Source organism: Opisthocomus hoazin, chromosome 9 (genome assembly GCF_030867145.1).
Source record: "Opisthocomus hoazin isolate bOpiHoa1 chromosome 9, bOpiHoa1.hap1, whole genome shotgun sequence".
Lineage (NCBI taxonomy): Eukaryota > Metazoa > Chordata > Aves > Opisthocomiformes > Opisthocomidae > Opisthocomus > Opisthocomus hoazin.
This window is the reverse complement of record NC_134422.1, coordinates 29,753,881-29,775,748: the sequence shown is the minus strand read 5'-3', so window position 1 is coordinate 29,775,748 and position 21,868 is coordinate 29,753,881. Positions and strand designations below refer to the sequence as shown.

Genomic DNA, 21,868 nt, shown 5'->3' with positions numbered 1-21,868 from the left:
TCAAAAGCAACCAAAGGAAGCATTCACTGCTTTCTTCTGAGAATAAGCTTAATAGTCTAGGATCCCTGAAACATGGTACATCCTGCAGGCACAAGCAATACATCCTAGACAAAAGTAGCTTCCAGCAGAAAAGAGGATCATGGAGGGAATGGCATTATTTCAAGTATCTGTGCGTAATCTCATGCAGGGCTTTCAATTTCAACAAAAAAGCATGGTGAACTGGGCTTAGTATTTTAATAGGGAGTACTAGATACATGAAACAAAACAGTGGAATAATGGGATAATACTGATCTGTGTCGCTAAACCGATATACTGCTGCATTTTAAGCTGCTCAGAGCTTCCCCAATACACAGTCACTCCTACACAACGGTAACAGAGCGATCAGCCCTGGAGATCATAAATACAGAGGCCTGGGGAGCTAAACTCCAACTCAAAAACCAGTCTGAACAGTTCATTTCCCTCAAGCATGAACTGCCTACAGCAGTGTGTTGCGAGCACAAAAGGAGTCCAGGTTCTAATAGAAACAGAGATGAGGCTTTCTATCTGCTATGTCCTCTCCCAGAAAATAACCCTTTCCTGTTTAAACGGTTATACATTCTAACAGCGACAAGTTTAGTTAGCAAACTTTCACTGGAAGTTAAACAGGAACGCATCGAGAACACCTTCAGGGACAGTTACAATTGACCTGGACTGAAAATTTGTTTGTCTCCTTTTTGCAAGAATTCCCATGGCTGCATCCACTTCCAACAGCTACAAGCACCATCAAGTCTGGAAAGCACAAATGCAAGGATCCAGGGAGATGAATGCAAACTGAAATAAAGTTTGAACAATTGGTTTTTTTTTTTTCCCTTAAGCCTGAACCACCTTACATCTGTGTAACAATCAAAAAGGAACTGTTTACCATATGAAAGCAAGTATTATTTCTGTTGTTATGGCTATCTGGACATCTGATAGTCTCAGGCAACCCAAATGGGCCCCAACAATAACAGCTCAACTTAAAAGTCACAGGACAAATACCTCTGCAGTGAGAAATGACACAGAAACAGCAGCAGAGTTTGAAGTTCAGTCTGACGGAAAGAACCTCTACACTTCATCCTCACAACCCTCTTGAAGGCAGAACAGGCACATTTGATCACCGATGATGCTAAATGCCAGAAAACCTAACAGCAAAACACCCTTCCGACAGAGCCGCCCTCTAGTGAAAAGGCAAAGGCTGTCAGCTCTGGCAAACGCCACTGGGCCATGATTCTTGTCAGGTTCTCAATCAGCTTAAAGAGAGGGCAGAAGTTGTTAATAGTCTGTGAACTCATTAACTTTTATTTTTAAAAATAATTCTCTGGTACACAAGTGACAGAGAACCTCTGTCAAAAAAAACCAATCCTTTGATCCTCTTTCATCGAGGCTAAAGAGGCATAGAAGTTTTAAGATACCAGTACATCAAGACTACTGCTCATGAGCTGGTTCAGACTAGTGAAAAGGACAACACTGGATTTCCAGTTCTGCATTTGGCTTGATGTGAAGGGTCCTGCAACAGAATTCAAGACATAGGTGAGGTACTGGCTTGAAAATAAATGCTGGGTTCTAGGAGCAAGTAGTTTGTTTCAAGCTGGATTAATAATAGGACTGGAAGCCCACAGCTGGGTCTCCTGGGTCTTTAGATTCTGCATTGGTGGCAATACTTCTTGGTACAGGAAAAAGCAAATGGCAATCAACTTTCTGCTGGAAAAGGGGAATACAAGCCACTACTGCATAGGTAAACTGTGATCTCAGAAAAGGACCTCACCTTTGCACTTCAAAGAAATCATGCTTTTCTGTGCAATTGTTGCTTCTCACCAGTAAGAAGAGGTGCATAAATGTGTATAAAAGGTTTCTACAGGGGTGTGAAAGCTGTCAGACGTTACATGTTTTCAAAGCTGGTCTAGGAACAAAGACTCGTCATTCCCCTTTAAATCAAAGGTTAACAGTAACTGTGCACCCAAGAACTGCAACAGCAAGACCATATTTGCCACTGGTAATTTGTATTTTACTGCTGCAGACAATGGCTTCAGTCTGTGGTCAACAGACCTCTAAATTCCTTGACTACTTTTAGAACTTCATAAAAAGTAACTGTGAAGATCTAGCTTACTGGCCTCACTGGAAAATTTTTGGAGTCTACAAACAAAAAAACCTGATGCTATATACCATACTTCAGATTATAAATCGGCTGGCATTTCTGGCACCAGCAGAGACAATGACTTCTGCTTTTTTTGTTAGCGAAAGGACAGAAAATTCTTGGGGGTTTTGTTTCTCATAGAGATGAAACTGAAATGTACCAAGGATCACTGCTGTTTTTCCTTCTGGATTCACTTCAGATTTATTTATAGCAGGGCTTTCTACCTTTATCTGCAAATGTCACAACTGAGCTAGTGAGCTTATATAGTTTCTTGGTTTAATAACTATGGCAGATATAGCACATGTTCTGCCTCTGCTCCTCTCTGAAAACAAACAAAACTAATCAGGTCTAAAAACTAGTTTATATCTCACTGTTCATAGCAAATAGAAAGAGTTGGGCACAGATAACCTAATTTTCACCTGTTTCTGCTTACTGGATATACACTAACTCAATTTAGATTGATTGGCTAATGTTTGCAGACTTACTACGGTGGCACAAGGGTACTGTATCCATTCAGCTTATTTTTAAAAAAGACAAACCAAGATGAAATGTTGTTTGTGCTCCTTTTTAATTTTATTTTGGCTCTCTATTTATCTCTCCACTTCAAAGCACTTCCAATACGAGGCACAGTTTCACTGTGACAACTTCGCAAAATTAAAATAGAAAAAAAGTGCCAGCATCAATCTGCTTTACATTGGAAAGCAGAACAGCCTTGAGACAGAAACAACGACTTATGAGAGCAAGCCATAATGAACCCAGAAGTGCTATTCGCAGTAGGAAAAACGTATCAGACTGGAGGCTGAACACTCCTGACACAATTTTTCTTCCTCATCAGGAGCCTCCTGTTCCCCGGCTGCAGCGTACAGCCAAGTCTGCCTCCAAAAGCAAGCGAGAATTCCCAACACGAGCCCCCACAATCCTGTTGGCTAGCGCTGACTTGACCTGAAGCTGCCTTACGTCCAAACGCAAATAAAACCCAGCACAGAACAAAGCTGAGCCTGCAGAAGACTTCCCCGCCCGCAGCCCGCTGCTGGCCAGGCAGGAAGGCAGGCAGCCGCCCCGCTGGGAGAGCCACAGGCCCAGAGCGCAGGAGCCGAGGCAACCATCACGGCACGGAGCTGGCGGCAGGGCCAGCCCGATGCTGGTAACGCCAGGCCCCACCGAGGCCTGCCTGTGCCCGGGGACACAGCCCAGGGCCCGGGAGGGCTCCACAGCCTGCGAACCGGCTCCCAGTTCCCAACAGCCCAAATCTCACAGGAGGACAAGCCCCATGCTACATGCGGTCCTGTCGAGAGGGAGGTTTAGTGAGGGCTGCGGGTCTGATCCCAGCAGTGCCAGCACAGGCCAGGGGTAGGGGCCTGGGTAGCTGAGCCCTCTGCAAACTTCAGCGTAGCTGGAAAATAGATTTTACACTCTAGTGAGTTGTATTCTCAGACTTCTTTGCACGGGTATCCTTTCATCATCTGCGAAATGCAGCGTATTTATCTAGTTCCTTTTCACAACAATGTATGTGAGATGCAGTCCGGGCTCTCTACACATACACCGTTAGCCAAGGGCACCACACGAACGTATATGCTATATGGGCCAGTAAGTGGGCAGTGTTACTTTCTATTGCTTTCCAAAGTCACATTTCCCACTGAAGAGAGGTTCCGGTAGGCTCAAAGCAGAGACATTTTTCTGTCTTCTCCTTGAAAAAAAATTTTTTTTTTTCCCCTTAAGAGCTGGTGGATGCTATGAGCTCGACTTCTAACTTTAACTTCTACCATTTTACTTAATACACATCTATCAAAAGCCTAGACTGATTACTTCAACTACTTAAAAAGCAAAATAAACAGGTTATCAATTGCACACATCAAATCAAAGAGTATTTTCACATTTTATTTTTGCAGTGCAAACTAAACAGTTGCCAACCAGCCCTCAACGTGCATGTTCATGTTTTGTTGTTACAGAATGAAATCCTAGCAGCAGTGGAACAGAAAGCTAGATGTGAAGTAGTCTCATTAATTAAATAAAAAAAGAAGTATCTCTGTAGTAGTCATCATCATAATCATGTGAATATATAATAATGTGTAATGAATTCTAAATATTCACTCTTCTTAACAAAAAATAAATCATTACAAACCTAGATCTGCAAATTAGACCTGTGCTTAATAGGTAACTGTCATCAGACACTATATAAAAGTAATTTTAACAGAACTAACATCAATAATTTGATGTTTTCTACACTTGTATAGTATTATTAATACATATAAGTGGCAGCAGATTCATTTCCCAAAGTATTATAATCTTGGCATAGTGCCATACTTTAAAAAAAAAATTATTTACGAGCACATGCATCTGGTTCTAACGAACTAACTTTACCTGGTAATATCGGTGTTTGTATGATTGATGACATTAACACAATAGCATCATCAACGTGCCTGTCAAAACAGCCACTTGAAAATGACAACTACACACAAACTCGACATTGAAAGGTAAAAAGGCAGAAAATCACAGCTGGGCATTAAGCAATCATTTGGTTCAGTGTTTGTAAACCCAAGGATAGCTTTGTTATTAACACAATAATCCCGAATCTAAAAGTATTTCTACTGTTGAGAATTTCTTATTATGTTCTGAGGTGCTTTAAAGAGAAGCACATATGCCAGAGATTCTCTACCGTATACTAATTAGACTATCAATTTGACCATAACACTCAAAGCATCCTGGCTAGCAATGCTTAGACCTATCTGCAAACAGCGATCCAGACAGTTTCCTTTCTTCACTTCCGCATGACAGGATGGAGCATTCTCCCGTGCTTAACCACAGCGAATCAAGGATGGACAGAATGGCCTCAAGACTGAAGTGGAACTGGCTTCTTTTACCCCAAGAGTTAATTCTGCTATCTAAAAGTTTACAGAGTAATTTCTAAATAACAAAAATATTGTGTAAAAACTTTTCTAGCCCATTCTGACTCTCTCTGCTACTCTGAGCCTCCCTGGCAGGAACTCAAGGAGGACTTTAATATAAGCTTAATATAGTCTTTTGCATTTTTTCCACATGGAGCAAAACTTTCTGACTGTAGCTGTTCTTACCACTACACAGCAGACCACTTCAGTCATCAATATTTTCAGGATATCTTTTATAGAAAGATATCTGATATTCCCTCAGATATACATTACTGAATTCACTCTCTCAAATGGAAATCTGAGACCATCCAAGGCAGCACATACCACGCACGAAGGAATGTGGATACATTTATCTGTGCAGCGTATGTTAGCCACGCTGATCTTGTAGCTGGTCTTCGTGCCACAGAATTTTCACCAATACCACTAATTAAGAAAAACCACGTCTTTGCAGAAGCACACAGAAACATCTGACGTCTACGTGGCTATGGCGGATGTCTCGCAGATCTGAGGAAAATGTTCCTATGTTCTGTGAAACCAAAGATATGGTTAAGACATTCATTCTTTGGCTAAAGAGAATATCACTACACGAACTTCTGAGAAACAAACAGATCTGTCACTAAGAACTGCAGCATTTCATAGACTTGGTTTATTTATTTGTTTTTAAGATGAAACATCCATACTTTGGCTACGTCCTTTGAAACCAAACTGAAGGGATATCTTTCTTCCTGCTGATAAATAGAATTTTTTCTTTTTTGTGACTTAAAATCCATTTAATCTGTGGGTTTTTTTGTTCCCTAGCCTCTCCTCCTTTTAAAATGCTTTCAACTTCTCACAGAAGTCTTCTATAAAATTCCCCTTGGAATGTGTCTCCTCTGCATCAGAAACAGAATTCATTTGGGCTCTTGCTGACAGTGTCAAAAGATGAGGTGAAGAAGAATAACCAGCCCTTGCTCAGTAGTGCTTGCAGAACTTGCTTCACCCCCAAACAATATATTTCTGTTTGATTTCCATTCTGCTGCTTGAAGGACAGAAAGATTTATGTAGATAATTAAAGAAAGGGAGGTGTGGGGGTAGAAGCGAACTACAGATTTGAGGAGCCTTCACCATATTTCTTAGACTGACATAAGGCCAACTGAAAAGAAGGGGTTTCCTTTTGCTTCTGTAAAGCTGACAGATACACCATGACATTGATTGTACTCGATAATTCCAAAAAAGCAGAAGCAAGGAAAAGGAGGTGGCCAACTCATCTCCACAAGTGCTAAAAGCATAATCATCTCAGATGCACCACTATTAGGTCATTGGAGTAAGCATCTACAAGAAACACAGCAGCTCTTTTATTTAGGGTCCAAGTTCATGTCACACTAAGCCAGCTGCTAAACCAACCACAGCGTGAACACCAACACAGAGAGTACTTCTGGTAACTCTAAGATACCATGGCACGCTCTCAGCCCAGTCATGTTACATGGGGCAGCTCAAATACAGTAAATATAGTACCACGAGCATCCCTTGGGACTGATGCAGACAATAAAGTTGTTATACTTGAATTTCAGAGAGGAGGTTGAGAATCCATGTGTTCTAATTGAAACTTAGATTAAACCAAGGCTTAAAACAAGATGAATTAAAGGCAAAACTTATTGTTACTAGTATTTTAAAAACAACAAAAAAATAATTTTAAAAAAGCACAAGCCACTACTCAGCTTGATTGTCAAGAAAAAAAAGTATCAAAAAAGCTTAAGGGAGCCACTGTTCCTAAAAGATCTCTCTTGGGGGCGAAAGTTTGGTTTTTTTGGGTTTTTTGGTTTGATTTTTTGTTTCCCCTCTTTTATTCCTTTTTATGATACTGCTTGGGATGTGTAAAACTTTGAACTGGCAAATACACTTCTTCAGGATCTGAAATACATCATAAGAACAACTGTGCCAGAACAGACCCCAGGTACGTCCATGTTTGGGTGCTCAGGACCAGAATATCAGGGTGGCTCACAGACAGGTAATTATTGCTCCTCATAGTGCAGAGGAACAGCGACAACAACTTGCTCTTGCATCAACTCAGCTATTCTAGAGTCTAATCACTTCCTTTTACACAGACGATTTACTTCTTTACTAAGTTTTTTATTTATTAGGTTTTATTTCTTTGAGGTGATTTCAGAGAAGCTCTGCTGGCTGTGTTATGACAAAAGGTCATATCAGACTTACAGGCTGGAAAAAACCATTGCAATTACTAGCAAAAATCAAAGTTGAGATGTTCATTCAAAATCCCGAGCGTCACTGAATCACCCTTACCATTTTAGTCTATATTCACAGTGGTCTCAGTATATTATTCCCAACTCCAACATGTCAGACACCTGCAATACCAAAAGTGCACAGCACAAAGAAGCCCTTCATTCCAGTTGTCATTGTAAGAAATTGCTTCATAGATACGGAGTAAATCAGGACCTGCTGTCATAAAAAAAACCTGAATATGCAAATTTCAAAGAGCACTATGTTACTATTACAACTTGAAAACCTGTAAATCCAGATTAGCTGAGACACCCACTACATGGGAGAACACACCCTCAGATCAGGTCTCTCCAATGGGATGGGTGTCTAAGGGGCCTCTCCAAAAAAAAAAAAAAAAAAAAAAATTGCACCTCCTTTAAGTGTGAATGACTGTCAATCCCGCAAGAGAAACAAAGCCACAGATCTCACTTTCAGAGACACACAAGTGTTAACCAGAACAAGAGCAGAGTCTCATACATCAGTGCACTGCGAGACGACGTATTAAAAAAATCCAAAATGAAGCTTTTTTTCCTAATGTCACAGCAACATTTGGGTCTAAGTAATTATCAAAGATCTCCGTCATTATTTCCAGCTGTCCACTGGATTACTATGTCTATTGAAAACGTTATTTATTTAGTAGCAGGCATTTCAGTAGGACACTGACTGAGAACCTATTTTATTGTAGCTAAACGTTTCTAGAGCTTGACAGTAAATGATATGCATGAGCCATGTCGACTGTCATCTTCCACTTCTGACTGTCAGACACACAAGTAACTTGCTAATGTTTCATTCCAATTTCAGTGCCATGAGCCTGTTGCATAAGCTGCCTACTAAAAGCTGTTCCAGATGGAACGACAGTATTTTGTAGGACCCCCAAGATATAGCTATAGAGATGAATATGTGTCAACAGCATTGAAAGTATGACCTTTTTTCCTTTTTTTTTTTTTTGTCAGCACCCTATGATTTTTCCACATTCTTTGTAAGATAGGCCCATGTGGGAAAAAGAAAGAGTTTAAGTCTCCATCTTCCATCACCTGCAATCACATCTACCTGACTACACAAGGCGGAAGACAAAGGAGGAAGGTTTATAAACAATCAGGTATCTTCAAAATGACAGACAAGGCCCCAGATTTATTTTAAAGAAGAAACAAAACCCAGTCCCCTAACCAACAAGTTCCAGAACGATGCAGAACTTTGATGACTTCCATAATAGACATTTTCTCTCATGAATAGTCCATAAAAAGCCTGTGCTACTCTCACTGGAAACGGGCTTTAGAAAGCCACACATTAACCACATTAACAATGAATAAATTCTTTTAGCGATTGTACCATTTTTACTGATAATTTATATACTATATTAACGTCATGGAACATTCATTATTAGCTCTTATTAAAATAAATCACAAAAAGTCTACTTATTCTTCTCAAATAAAAATATGTAAATTACACCCACTGCTCATCTTAAACAATACAGGTAAAACAATACACATTTTCGGAACTGTAGGCTGTGCAAGGAACACAAAGAGGACTTCCCCGCCAGCGCCCCACCCCCCCCCCCCACCTTTGCACCCTCAAAAGAAGAAATTACCACAGGGCCCTTCTGTCCTTTTTCAGATGATCAATTCAGTATTCTGAAGCACTACAAATATTTCATTTACATTTCTTAGTTTTTCCTCTACAATACAAAGTAATTCCTTTTATACACAGAATGCCACAGCACACAGTACAAGGAAGGGGAAAAGAAAAAAAGCAGTGCAGGGTTGAAAAACAACAGAAAGAATCAAGAAGGAATGGTTTTTGTTAATTTGACAGCCCTCAGCTAGCTGCATAGTTGGATTTACAAAAGGTTCTTTAAGAGCAGCAGTTTTTCATGGTGTAAGAGTGCCACATAGCTCTGGTTCCCGCAGTGCCTCACACCAACAACTTCAAAACTAAATCACTGCAGATGTCCCTATGATCATCTAATCAGACATCAAAAGCAATACCCTGACAAGCTCCTGTGCTGATTAGGAGTGTTCTATATATGTTCCACAGCGTAAACAGACACACAGTAGTTGCTTTAAAAGTGGATTCACCCACATCAGAATTCCCTTTTAAAAAACTCAGACTGTTTGGAACTCCCCAGCTGAATGACAGAAAAGTCTTTTAAACCTCCCCAGATCTTCTGTTCAGTTCCACACAGCGCTATTTCAAGAGCAGGAGTTAAATTATTAATAGGAAAACTTTTACGAGAAAAAAAGTAAATGCCTTCCAGAATTTAAAAACCTTGCTATTCTGAATCACAGTCTGAGACCACACCACCTCAGGGAAGCAGTTTTCCTCTGCCCTGCAACATACACTGTAATACCTAAGATGCATTTCCATCTCTACTTTATTTGTTGTCTAATTATTATATGTCAACAAGCATGGGATTTAAGCATTACAAGTGCACCATCCGTCCAGCACTGCTAGATCCTGCTTAGTTACTGCATTTCTCCCAATATCTGGTTTCCTTCTCACAGCCCACCTCCTGGAATCATATAACTAAGTGAGAATTTAATACTGAAACTCTAACACATGCAAAGGGACCAGAAATTAAAACTACCTGACCTAGTCATGGCAAGTAAACCTACTGGACAATAGTTTCATCTTCTAAAATCAGACAGACAAGACAACCCTCATAGCAGTGCAGTCTCTTAGCTCAAGCCTTAGCAGAAATCCGCTGGATCAACCCAAGTTACAGACTCTACAGTGTTATTCCATCGTTGTGTCATGAAAGACCGTTTCTGCCCTGCCCTGCTTTAAACAGCCAGAGCAGATGAAGTAGCATTTCTGCCTATTTCTTATAACAACACTCACATGTTTTGAGAGTACTACTGACAACCTTTACCTCAAAGCCAAGCTCCGATCGTAGCATATCTTTGTTTACATATGTACATAAAATAGTACGTAAAAGGAAAAAATCATGGAGCTGCATCCTTACACATGCTCATGTTATGCTAATCTACAGACACTTAATCAGGAAGGCTAATACATTGCAAACACAATTAATGGCCAGAAGAACCAGAGAAGGTTTTGACCCTTTTTAACAAGGGCTTGAAAAATAAAAATGTTCTGATTACATATGAACCTTATCCAAAACTGCAAATTATATGTCCACAATGCATAAAATACAGTCCATTTCAAGTCACATCTAGGTAAAAACTGAAACTGTATTGAGCCACTGGAGCAGCTCTTCAATTGATCCAGAATCTCATTATATCTTTAAATATGGATAAATGCAATTTAATCAGCCATTCCCATTGATTAACTCCAAGTTAACCAAAGTATTTAACGAGGAAACATGCAACTATAAAAGAAAAGAAAGTCACACAGAACATAGCATCCCCATAATAATCAGCAAGTTAAAGAGGGGGTGAAACCTTAGTCCCACCAGAATTAATGCAAAGCTCCCATTAGGTTATAATAGGACCACGATCCTCCATCTAAAACTACTGACAGATCAAGCCTTAAGATAGAAGAGAAGTCTGTCCCTGGGCAAAAAGAGAGATAAACAGAAGTAACAGCTCCAGAAAGGAAAGTTCAGATGTTTTAATTACACCTTAACAATTACTACCTGGATGAACTGGACTGAGCAAAAGCAGTAAAATGTATTCTGCTTCCAAGAAGTTCAAAAAACCAATTCAACAGCACCCCACAATTCAGACTTTCTGCCTCACTGCATCTCATCCTTATCAGAGTGGAGCTTAAGTAGAGGTGTCCAGCTAGGAACTTCTGAGCTGGCGCAGAGAACCTGAAACTGCAGCCCCTCTCAGCGCGCTGGGGACAAGTGCTGAGCAAGTATGAAGTGGCCAAAGAATGCTTCCTCCCGCAAGGCTTCAACCGTCTGATCCACACAGCATGGCCTCACTCCAAGGGAGATCTCCAGCGGAAGACTTCATACCTACTGCTAACCCCACTTTCTGAAGTCAGGCCACTCACAGCCAAAAAGCAGCTGGACCAGTACTTGGCTATTGCTGTAGCAAAGCTACGGCCGCTGAATTTTTCAGAGGAGTGCATTAAACTAACTATGTTTCCTTGAGTTCCACTCTGGAGACCTCAGGAGGGAAGTTTCCGTTTTTGAAAGCGTGGCCATGGGTCCGTGACTGTAATCAGACAGAAGAGCTTAACAGTTGCCTTCACAAACTAACACACACTTTTTCTTCAATAACAAATTCAGATGTTTGTTATCCCCATTTTTCCCTGATTATAGTCGCTAACTTTTTCAGTGGTAGCTATCACGATAAGGAAGGAGAGGTCTGGATGAAAAAAGAAACTCAAATTTTCTACCATCTGTTAAATGACTTCCAGTCTGAGAGAACAGATGCTGGACTTCACTATCAGTTTTTGATTGATCTAGAAGTATTTTATTAATTGGGGCTAAAACGACAGCTAAGACAAAATAAGTGTCAGAGAAAATATGAAAGAATAGCTCAAATTCTTCTCAAACTACCTGGTCACTCAAAAAAGATTTCATAATTTTGGTAATCCTTGTATGGCATGAAAAAAGAAAAAAACCTTTCTTTGAATGAATGAGACATCTAAAAAACAAAATACATGCTCTGCTTAGAATCTATAAATACCATGAATGGCTCAAATAGTTCATCGGGTTCATCCAGTTTATCTGAACTGGATAGCAATTTTCTTTTTTTATATTACTGCATTTGCTGTTTTATTTTATGCATTGCTTATTGTACGTCTGTTCTACACTCTCCTAGAGACAAATCAGTACTGTCTTCAAACAATAGTCTCTCAAAAATCTGATCAAATCCTGGTGTATCTGTACATATCATATCAGACAGCATATAGTGTAACTATGAGGATTTCTGCATAGAACCAAAGTGCCAGTCCTATGTGCCAAACACCAAAATGCCAGAAGTGTCAAAACAATTAAGCTAATTCTGGAAGTCACTTTCAATTACTAAACGATTGAGAAGATAATTTTGGCATAAATACAGAGACTTAATTTTTACTACATGCACTGAAAATCGTTTCATCTACCAACAGCTCTATTTTGTCTAACTTGCATGTGACTGCAAGGAAGTAGTTATATGTGAAAAAAATAGGTGCTTGTGGCAAAGGAAATGCAGTATTAATCTGAAATTTTCAGCAGCAATATACAGAACGAATTCTCTAAACACTGCTTTAACCCTCGCATGAAAGAGCATAGCTATATTCACAACGCAGTGTTCAATTGTGCCATGTTTTTTCATTTGTCAGATATTGATCCTTCCCTGTGTTTTAAAACAATCTGTACTTAATGTAACCTATGTTATTCAGGCCTTCTACGCTTCCCAAAACATTATGCCAAATCATATTTCAGTATATGGACCATGAGAATTTTAGAAATGGTACTGTTGCAAAAATGAGAGCTGGTGTAATTTATTTTGCTGTAAGAGATTTTCACTTTAACAATAAAAGCTTTCAACCTTCTGGGCCTTTCTTCCCTGTCTTGCATGACATCTAAAAAAATCTGAGCACCTTCTCCACTACTGTTATCTGTCCAGCTTTGACTGTTACCCCTATAGTTGACAGAGGGATGCTTTGTATTTTAGGCATAGAGAATTCCTTTAAGCCTAGAGGATGTACTGATGCAAGTCAGCAAAGCATGGTGAGGTTTTAGCCTCCAAATATAACTGCAGTCCTCATATAATGGCATAAAATGCATTTATCACTTCCAATATTATTTTTAAAAAAAACCCACTCCAACAAAAACCTACCTTTCTCTCCTTGACAGTCAAAAATAAAGCATTCAAAACTTGTCCTGGAATGCAACAAATGTCACCAATTTTTCCACTTTTTTTCAACTTTCATGGTTATAAAATACCAGAGGTCAGCATTACATACTGACATACACCTTCATCAACTTTGCAAAGACAGTAAGATCTGCACTGTAAACCCAGAATTCTTCTTTGGACTTTCATTTACCAGACGAAGCCAGTATTTCATTAATATGTGAGTGCTTGCAGCAAACATCAAGGAAAACCTCTCAGCCCAAACATGTCTGATGAATGACACAGCACTTTGACAAAGTTCAGCCCCCTGTAACACCATAACGTACTTGGGAGAGTCACAAGCACTTCTAAAATTGCACTACTTGGCAAATAACACAAGCCACTGCAAAATAAGATGTACACTAAATATTTAGATACACACTTTTGGCTATGCAAAGAGAAACAATGAACTGTCAACTAAAATCCTGTGTTAGAGTTCAGAATTACAGAGTTAAGACTGGGACCCATAAAATACCATTTATATGCAAGTCATCTGAGTTTCTATTTACTTACCTCATTCACATGAGTTTAACTGGAAGTATGGTCTTGAATACATCAGCTGAAAGGGTTCCCACCTCCAGCATCTGTTGCTGAACACCAGTTCATTTCTCCTGCTCCCTCATGTGCCAGTATGGCCATCTGTGGAATCCTGCTATAAACTAGTGCTGATCTAGGCTGAAACGACCCCCTCACACCAAGGAAGAGACTAGGGGTTTCCGAGTGTGCTTTATTTTGAAACAAAACAGTGATAGATTGGTTTACACAACTGGGGACAGAGAGTGAACTGCAACAACGTACAGGGAAGCTAAAGGGGAAAAGGCACAAAGTTCACAAGCAAACGAAAGCATGTGCCACTGTGCCATGATTTAACCCAGTGTTCATTTGGCACAAAGCAGTGCAGAAGCAGACCCACCAGAGCTTTCTAGGCAAACATCAAGGCTATGAAAAGGCTCTATTCTGCTTGCTACTCTTCTGTATCCCAGCTGATATTCAGATATTCTGAAGTATTTAATCTTTTTTATACTTAATAGAGGAACACCTTCCTCACATGCAAAAACACAAAGCTTCAGGCCTTAAAACTGCAAAGTAAAAAACGTGGCCCAAGTGAGACCAAGACAGTATCACTTCCAGAAGGTTGAAGACAGCCTGCAGTAACATCTGATTAAGAGTTACTGCATCCTCACTAATTGTGTCTCTGCACTAATATTTAGTAATAACTATGCTGAAAATAAATTTATCCTCAAAAGGGAAGGGTCAGGTTGCAAAACAGAAAAGTGAGAGAAAGAAGACACCATGCAGGATAGCAGCAGGGTGCCAAAGGAACACAGAAATGCCACAAGAAAATAAGGGAAGTGAAAAAGGGTGCGAGACCAATAAAGCATATTAAAGAGGAAGTACATTTTTTCTGCTAAGCAATGGTAAAATGGACAATATGACACTGAACAAATAAACAATTGCTAAAAGTTCAGTTCATATTCCAGTGCCTTCTGTCACCATTGAGCTTTATGTAAATCTCTCATTTTAAAAAAAGAGAACCACTGTTAACTTACTGTATCATCTAAAATAACCGTTTTGTCCAGAGGAAATTCTCTCCTTTACAATAAACGAGTATGAGGCACTTTGTTTCAGATTCAAATTTGTATCTAGCTTATAAAACTGCTATATGCTAACAGGTAAGAACAGGTTTTGCCCTTAAGAAAAAGGTGAGTTACATGACACCTACTGCCACAACATGCTTGAGACTGTGGTCACTGGGATGAGAAGCACTTGGGTGGAAGTCAGCAGGTGGGCCCAAAGCTGGATCACTGCTCCTTCGTACTAGAAGCGGCGTGCCTAAAACACAAAATAAAGAGCAATGGTTCAAGTGCGCTACAGGAACACAAGGTAAAGCTTCATGCGATTTAACGAAGAGAATTGTACAGTGCTTAAATGTAGGTTTATCTGTGGCAATATCCACCTGGTAAATTACTAGATTTGATGGGGTTGTGTCATTTAGTATTTACTAAGATGAAGAAATGAGAACATTTTAAGCTCTGTTATACAGACTTTCATCCATGAGCTGCTAAATTAGGTGAAAACTGCTGACAAACAGGAGAAAAAGGCACCTTCTCAGAAAAACAAATGAGCAGTTGCATGTATCTGTGACCACATGTACTATCAAGTTCTGACAAGGAAATCATATGCTTGATCTAAGGAATAACTGTGAGCGCAGGAAGAAGTGGACTGCTATTGTTAGTTCCTACAACGGGTAGCGGCTACATAACTAAATCAGAACATGGTCTAAAGCCTTTCACTCCAAACTAAGGACAGCCCTCATTGTGCTGTTCTGCATTAGCCCACCAAACCGGGATCTCACAATCTCATTTTCAACCGTTCCTTACTTTCTCTCGGTGTATGTCCAAAAGCCAGACTGAGCAACTGCATGCCTCTCCCACACCAATTAGCCCACATTTAACCTGTGTGGAAGGTTGCTTTGAATATGATGGCATGACCATATATATATACGGTCATACATTTCATTTCCATAAGGTCACAAGATGCAATAGCCATCACCACTACTTCTGTGCCGTCCCAACGTGACGCATGCAAACAACAGATCAGGCACAGGTTTTTGGGTACAGAGGCAGTTGGAGGATAAATGGATAACACTCTCCATTAACTTCATTTAGTATCTAACATACCTTGGGCTGGCTCTGCAGAGACAGCCCAACCAAGGATAGAAAGAGGAGACAGGGAAGAGATTTTATTCACAGCATTTATTCTGCCTCCCACTACTGGCTGCCAGGATTCCCAGGGAACGCACATAGGCAGTTGCAGTTGTTTTGGAGAAGCTGTAGACTAAACAGCTTCCTCCTACAGACATCTCCAGTTAGACTCACCACCTATTCATGTCTATTCACCTGCTGTCTGTGAATAGCCTCAAAGACCAGCCAGCAGCTTCTAGCAACACAGCCATCCAGTTAACATAACACACTATGAAAAACTTCCAGGTGGGGTAAGAGAGAACACATTTTTAGTAATGTGAGAAAGGAATTTCTCACGTTATCCAAAATGAAATTAAAGAAAAATTACTTCCCCCTCATGGTCTTTCCAAAATCATTTACCCATACGCAAACAAAAAAATTGAAGAGAATTTTGGTCTAAGAGAAGAATTTTTCAAATGTGGCAAGTGAGTAAAAAAATATTATAACTGTCAGTTATATTATTAATTATAGTGGCTAGGACTGATGGCAGGAATAATTACTGGCTCTGTAATAGAAGTTTGAATGTGCAACAGTTTCCTCATTAAAGAGATGCTAACAAAGCCGGAGTGACTGTACCACATTCACTCTCAGCACAACTTTGTAATAATAGCTGGAATAAACACCAGCACCTGACACTGAGGAACACTAGAGAACCCAATGCTCTTACCCTTCCTCACAGTGAGCCAGTTTTTATACACAGGTAATCCCTTCTATCTCCACTTCTGCAGGAAACCACTAAGAAAAGCAAAAGACAGACTTAAATTTGTGTTCTGGTATTGAGCAAATCCTCAAAAATCAAAAGGTGAATATTGTTTTTTAGTCCCAAGGGATTATCATTTTGATACTAAGAGCTATGACTATTTTTACATGAAGATTCTGAAGAAATGGATTGATCACCAAATTTATCCATTTTGTACGATTTTCCAAAGGTGTCAGTAGGTCAAAACGAATCAGATCCCTCCACTCAAATATTCCTCTTCTTCACATGGTGCTGAAATTTTTTCCCTCAAAGCACATTTGATACAAAGGCATATAAAAGACAAAAAGTGGTCCATTTTTAAGTTATTCCTTTTGTTAAGATAAATACTTATTCCTTAAAATATTTTATTCCCCATGTATGACCAAAGTTCTTCTGGTGATCTGTATCCAATTTTCAATCTCTCTTCAATAAAACTGTTTGAAAACAGATGCTGAGACACTTTTGTACGATTCAGCACCATCTCCAACTCCTTTTGACGTAGACATGAATAGCACAGAGAAACACTCTTGCTAAACTACCAGGAAGCCCTCTGCGTTGGCACTTTTATTTGTAAAACTTTCACAACTCAATGAGCCATAGTCCAAATTCAAATTAAAACATCCTGTTCCTTCTGCTCTTCAAGGCCATCATGCCAGCCCCTTTTTGCATTTCTGCCCTCCTTCTTCGACAGTGAGAAATCAACAGGAAGTCAAAGAGGGTAAAAAAAATTCCCCACAGTCAGAGGCCAAAGGGGGGCCGCGCACAGCACAGGGGAACCCAAACAAACAAACAAAATCACTTTTATCAAGCTCACTCCTTTTCCCAAAGCCAACACTCTGAAATTAGATCTCTCCTTTTCCTGAGCTGTCTTCTACAACAAAATCCGCATTTTCTCTCATTCCTCTGGCTGAGAGAAAGATGAAGCCTCCCATCACCGTGACTGCTGGGCGACAGGACCGTCCTTTGCCCCAGGGCCTCCCAGCTCCCACAGCAGCTGCGAGGTGATGTCTCCTGCACCGCACACCCACACAAAGCTTGTCTAGTGAGACAGGACCCACCCCAGCACTTCTGGCTACTCCCTGCACTGACCGCTGCAAGGTGCTGTGTTTACCACATCCCCCCATCCTCAGTTTTGCAGACCTCCCTCCACTTGCTTTCCACCACTGTTTTCCAGAGAAATCGAAGCAAAATGACACTATCCAGTGCTCAGTTTACAGCAGTCTGAACTTTGAACCCAAAGTTCACAGGAGCAGCAGGATTACAGAGAATACTGTTTTACAGTTTGGGGATGGCCTTGCAGCTATCTGCTTTCTTTTTATTCCTGCAAGCTTTTGCTTATTGCCACGAGGCTATGAAATTCATGGTGCTTGTCTGGAACGCTTCCCTGCTTGCACAAGAACAACTGGATTGTTTGACCACTGGCTACAACGCCTTCTCTTTTCTCCCAATTTGTTTTAAATTTTAGGGTCCTACAGATCATTTTCTTCCTCAAGAGAAAAACAGAGTGTCTTTTCTTAATTTTGTAAAAATACAGTTATTGACACATAACATCATTTCTTTTACAGAGACAATCACAAATAGTAACACCTCTGCAAACCAAGTCAGCTGCAGCCTTTAGCTAAAATTATCCAAAACCGCCCCTCTGGCCCTCACTGTTTTACACGCATACACCACAGAGACACCGGAGCATACGAACAAGCTTTTATCAGACAAAAGCAAACCGAACCAAAATGCACTCTCTAATAGAGGAAAACAAACAGCAAGCAGGAAGACTTGAGAAGAATCACTACTCTCCTTCTGTGGGGAGAATTCCTTACTCTCTTTCAGGAGACAGCAATTTCCAGCGGCTCCCAGAGCTCACCAACTCTCCTCCATCTCCCCCTCATCTCCTCTGTGGCTCCGGCCGCTCCTTGCCACAAGAACAGCTTCCCTGTCACTCGATGTCTCCCAGCCTGTGCTTCTCCCGCAGGCTGCTTTCTTTTTTCAGCCTCTCCCTGCCTCTTCTATACTGCATACGCGGGGCTCTTGAAAGCCAGACGTGCTCCCTCGACCTCCAGAAGAAACCTCCCCAAATCCCACCTGCCAGGACTCAGTCCGACTCAGGAGTCGGCCCATGTCCATCACACAAACATACCTTGAATTTGGTCATCACTATCTTCCTGAGACATGGATAAAATGTAATAAAAATCCACCACTGATACCATTTGTTACAGATGTACTGTAGACAATTATACACATTTACTTAAGAGATTGTCATCCATCATCTTCTGTCAGGAAACAGAATGTTGCCTTTTTCTTACTGCTTTCCTTTTGTTGTGCTGTGTTTCCATGTTATTCTACTCACGCTACTGCATTTGTGCTGAACATTTACAACCACCAGTGCAAGCTCAAGCAGAAAATTCATCTTTTCCCTGAATGATGAGACACAGAAAAACTCCTTTCTGCATACCAAGTTGATCATACAAACACATTATTTACAAGCCCTACTGTTCTGTGCCAAAGTAGCACTTTGTATTTTAAACTTACCAACTCAGTTTATAAACTGGTTATACTCATCTTGCTGCACTGCATCAGTAATTTACAGACAACAAAAATTCAAACACATGCTCAAGACTAAAATTCTTCTCATGACGACAGCTTTTAACATCAGCTGCTTCAGGGTGTATTGCCCCTTCTTTCAAAATGTGCAGAGTACCTTCTATTATGGTACCAGAGAACCTTCTAAGCACAGGTGGGTGTCTCAGCCTTCTTCACAATACATACTCTTTGACCAAGCTGATGAGAAAAAATCCTGCAGTTTTCTCTCCTTAAAGTAAACTCTGTACCATTTAGTTTCAAGCCAGGTAGATCAATTTTTTTCTCTTGCTAGCATCACCCTCAAAAATTAGTATCTACACAGATTCATGGTTAACAGTGTATTTTCCCTGAACTTGTATGTTTTGGAAATATTTCTTTAACTGCAAATATGGTTGAAACAAGCATATGGTAGAAACCACACTTAGATTTAAATTGGTTACATTAGGAAAAAAAAACCAGAAAAGTGAAGTTCTGCCATTTGTGCACAATTAAAAAATGAAAAGTTCCATCAACACAATGGCAAAAGAAATACCTCCATGCCAGACGTAATCCTATTTTCTTACTTTGCTGTGTTTTGGTTTTTTAAATTGCACCAAAAAGCTGAACACGGACATTAACACATACCCTGAATACGAGTGCACTCTGCCTTGCTTCACTTAAGCCCTTCGACAGATCAAAAATGAGCATTTAAGATTTAGGACGGGGCTGACTAACCAGAAGAGAACGGTTTAGGAACACTGTGCAACCTCAGAGAAGTAACATTAAGGTTTGGAATTCAGGATCCACACAGGGTCAGAGGAACTGTGGAGCTCCAGCTGTCCCTCCTGGAGCGCCCCATCCCCCAGTCTCTTCAGGATCCCCAGGCTCTGAGTTCCATCAGAAAATCTGATGCCTAAACTTGGACAGCTGAATATCGCACAGGGTGACCACTACCACAAAAAGAGATTAATCCAACCCTTCCTTAATTTCACTCTTTTGCTCTTAAGTCTCCTTGCTCAGGGAAAGCACAATTCACCTCCAGGCTGAAATCCTTTTATTCTTTGGGATTTAAGTTCCAGGTTGCTGTTACAGGGCCAAATTCACAAAACTGTTCAAGACAACCAGAGTTTATCACCTACGAGCATTTTTGGCAGGCTGTACTATCTACAGTGCACTAAAATCATGTACTAGAAACTGATTTTAGCATTGCTTAGGGTGTAAACACTCTCCAATGATTTTTGGATAAGCTGACCGATCAAGGAACATGGGAAAGGCAAGCAAATGTGTTGCCACTGCCGTCAGTGGCAACTAACATAATATGAGGGTTTTTTCGTTTGTTCATTTTTCCAGGTGACAGGGAAGAACTATTTTAGAGGAGAACAGAAGATACAAATGGACAGGACACCTTAAGTGGGTAGAAAGAGATTTACAATAAACCACCTACACAGTCAAAGTCATAATTTTAAATTCTGCCTCTGCATATAAAAATGCTGACTATGATAGGAAAAAAGCTGCCCATCAACTGTGCATCAAACTGTCAAGTGCCAAAGGTGACATAGCAATGACACCTACTCTGCTGCCTGTTTCCGAATTACACTTGCCTGGACAGACAGACAAATTATTTTCTCACCTACCTGTGCCTCCAAATATTTTTTTTAGAGCTCCTTCTGAGCAAATCACAACAAAATTTCAAGTCAGAGTTGAAACAAAACACCATAAATACTATATGCATGCACACACAAATGTGAAATTGCATTTCAGCACAGACAGTTCTTGGCTGGAAGATCTCTGAACAGACACAACAAAAACCACCACCATTTAAATTGGAAAGTATGAACGACTTTTAAACTTATCCTGTCATGAAACAGGATATTAATTTATGTTTAAATATAGGAAAGGTCATTAATATATGCATTTTTTCTTCTTTTTAATCGGAGAATTTTCACATTAACAGGCACTCAGGCAGCTGTGCCAGACAGTGGGTTTTGGGAGCGCTAAGCAATTACTGGGTAAATCTGGTCACCCTCAGATTTATTGCTTCCCACCACCTGAGGCATCATGTAACGGTTCTACCATGTACTTAAAATGTAGCTGACATTAGCTTTTACATTCTACCTGTGACAGAACTGTACAACTTCTTTTTCATTTTTAAATATTTAATGTTCTGACAACGTGACTTTTATGTTTAAAGCTAACTGAAATTGCTCATAATCGCACGTATCAATACAATGTGAGATTTACAGCTATCTGTTCTTCCCGAAGTGCACACTGCACTTCTTCAATTCCCACGGATACGCGATTAGATTAGTGAACAAGGATGATGTAACAGTTAAGACAACTGACTTAAACCTACACACAGATGAAAACCCATTTCCAGCAAGCTCTCTTTTACATATTAACCCAGTGCAGAACAAAGTATTTCCCTATCACTCTAAACGAGGTGTACTTTTTCTTACAGAGAAAAATAAAAGCAATTGCCTACAAGTAAAACCTGGTAAAGACTTTAAACAGAGATTATTTTGGCATGGTGTTCTTTGGTGCCATAAATTTCAAATTTTCAAATTTTCTCTGGTTACCTGTGCCATAACATAGTAAGTCAGATTTCAGTTATGAAGCACAAGAACTGTTCTCACATTTTTTTATGATCAGAATGAAATTTCCTTGGTGTTGTCATTGTCAGAAACAGTGCCTAATGAAACAACTATGGAATATTTACAGCTTTGGGAGTTCCAAAGATGGACATG

General features: G+C 40.1%; 1 protein-coding gene across 5 annotated transcripts in view; it reads right to left on the bottom strand.

Moving 5' to 3' along the window:
- The window catches only part of PARD3B (par-3 family cell polarity regulator beta), a 433,237-nt gene that overhangs the window by 263,330 nt on the left and 148,039 nt on the right, over positions 1-21,868 (bottom strand). For all 5 annotated transcript variants that reach the window (XM_075430672.1, XM_075430673.1, XM_075430677.1 and 2 more), the window contains exon 4: positions 14,809-14,918. In XM_075430672.1, coding sequence (XP_075286787.1) covers positions 14,809-14,918 — 110 coding nt within the window. The remainder of the gene's footprint in view (positions 1-14,808; positions 14,919-21,868) is intronic.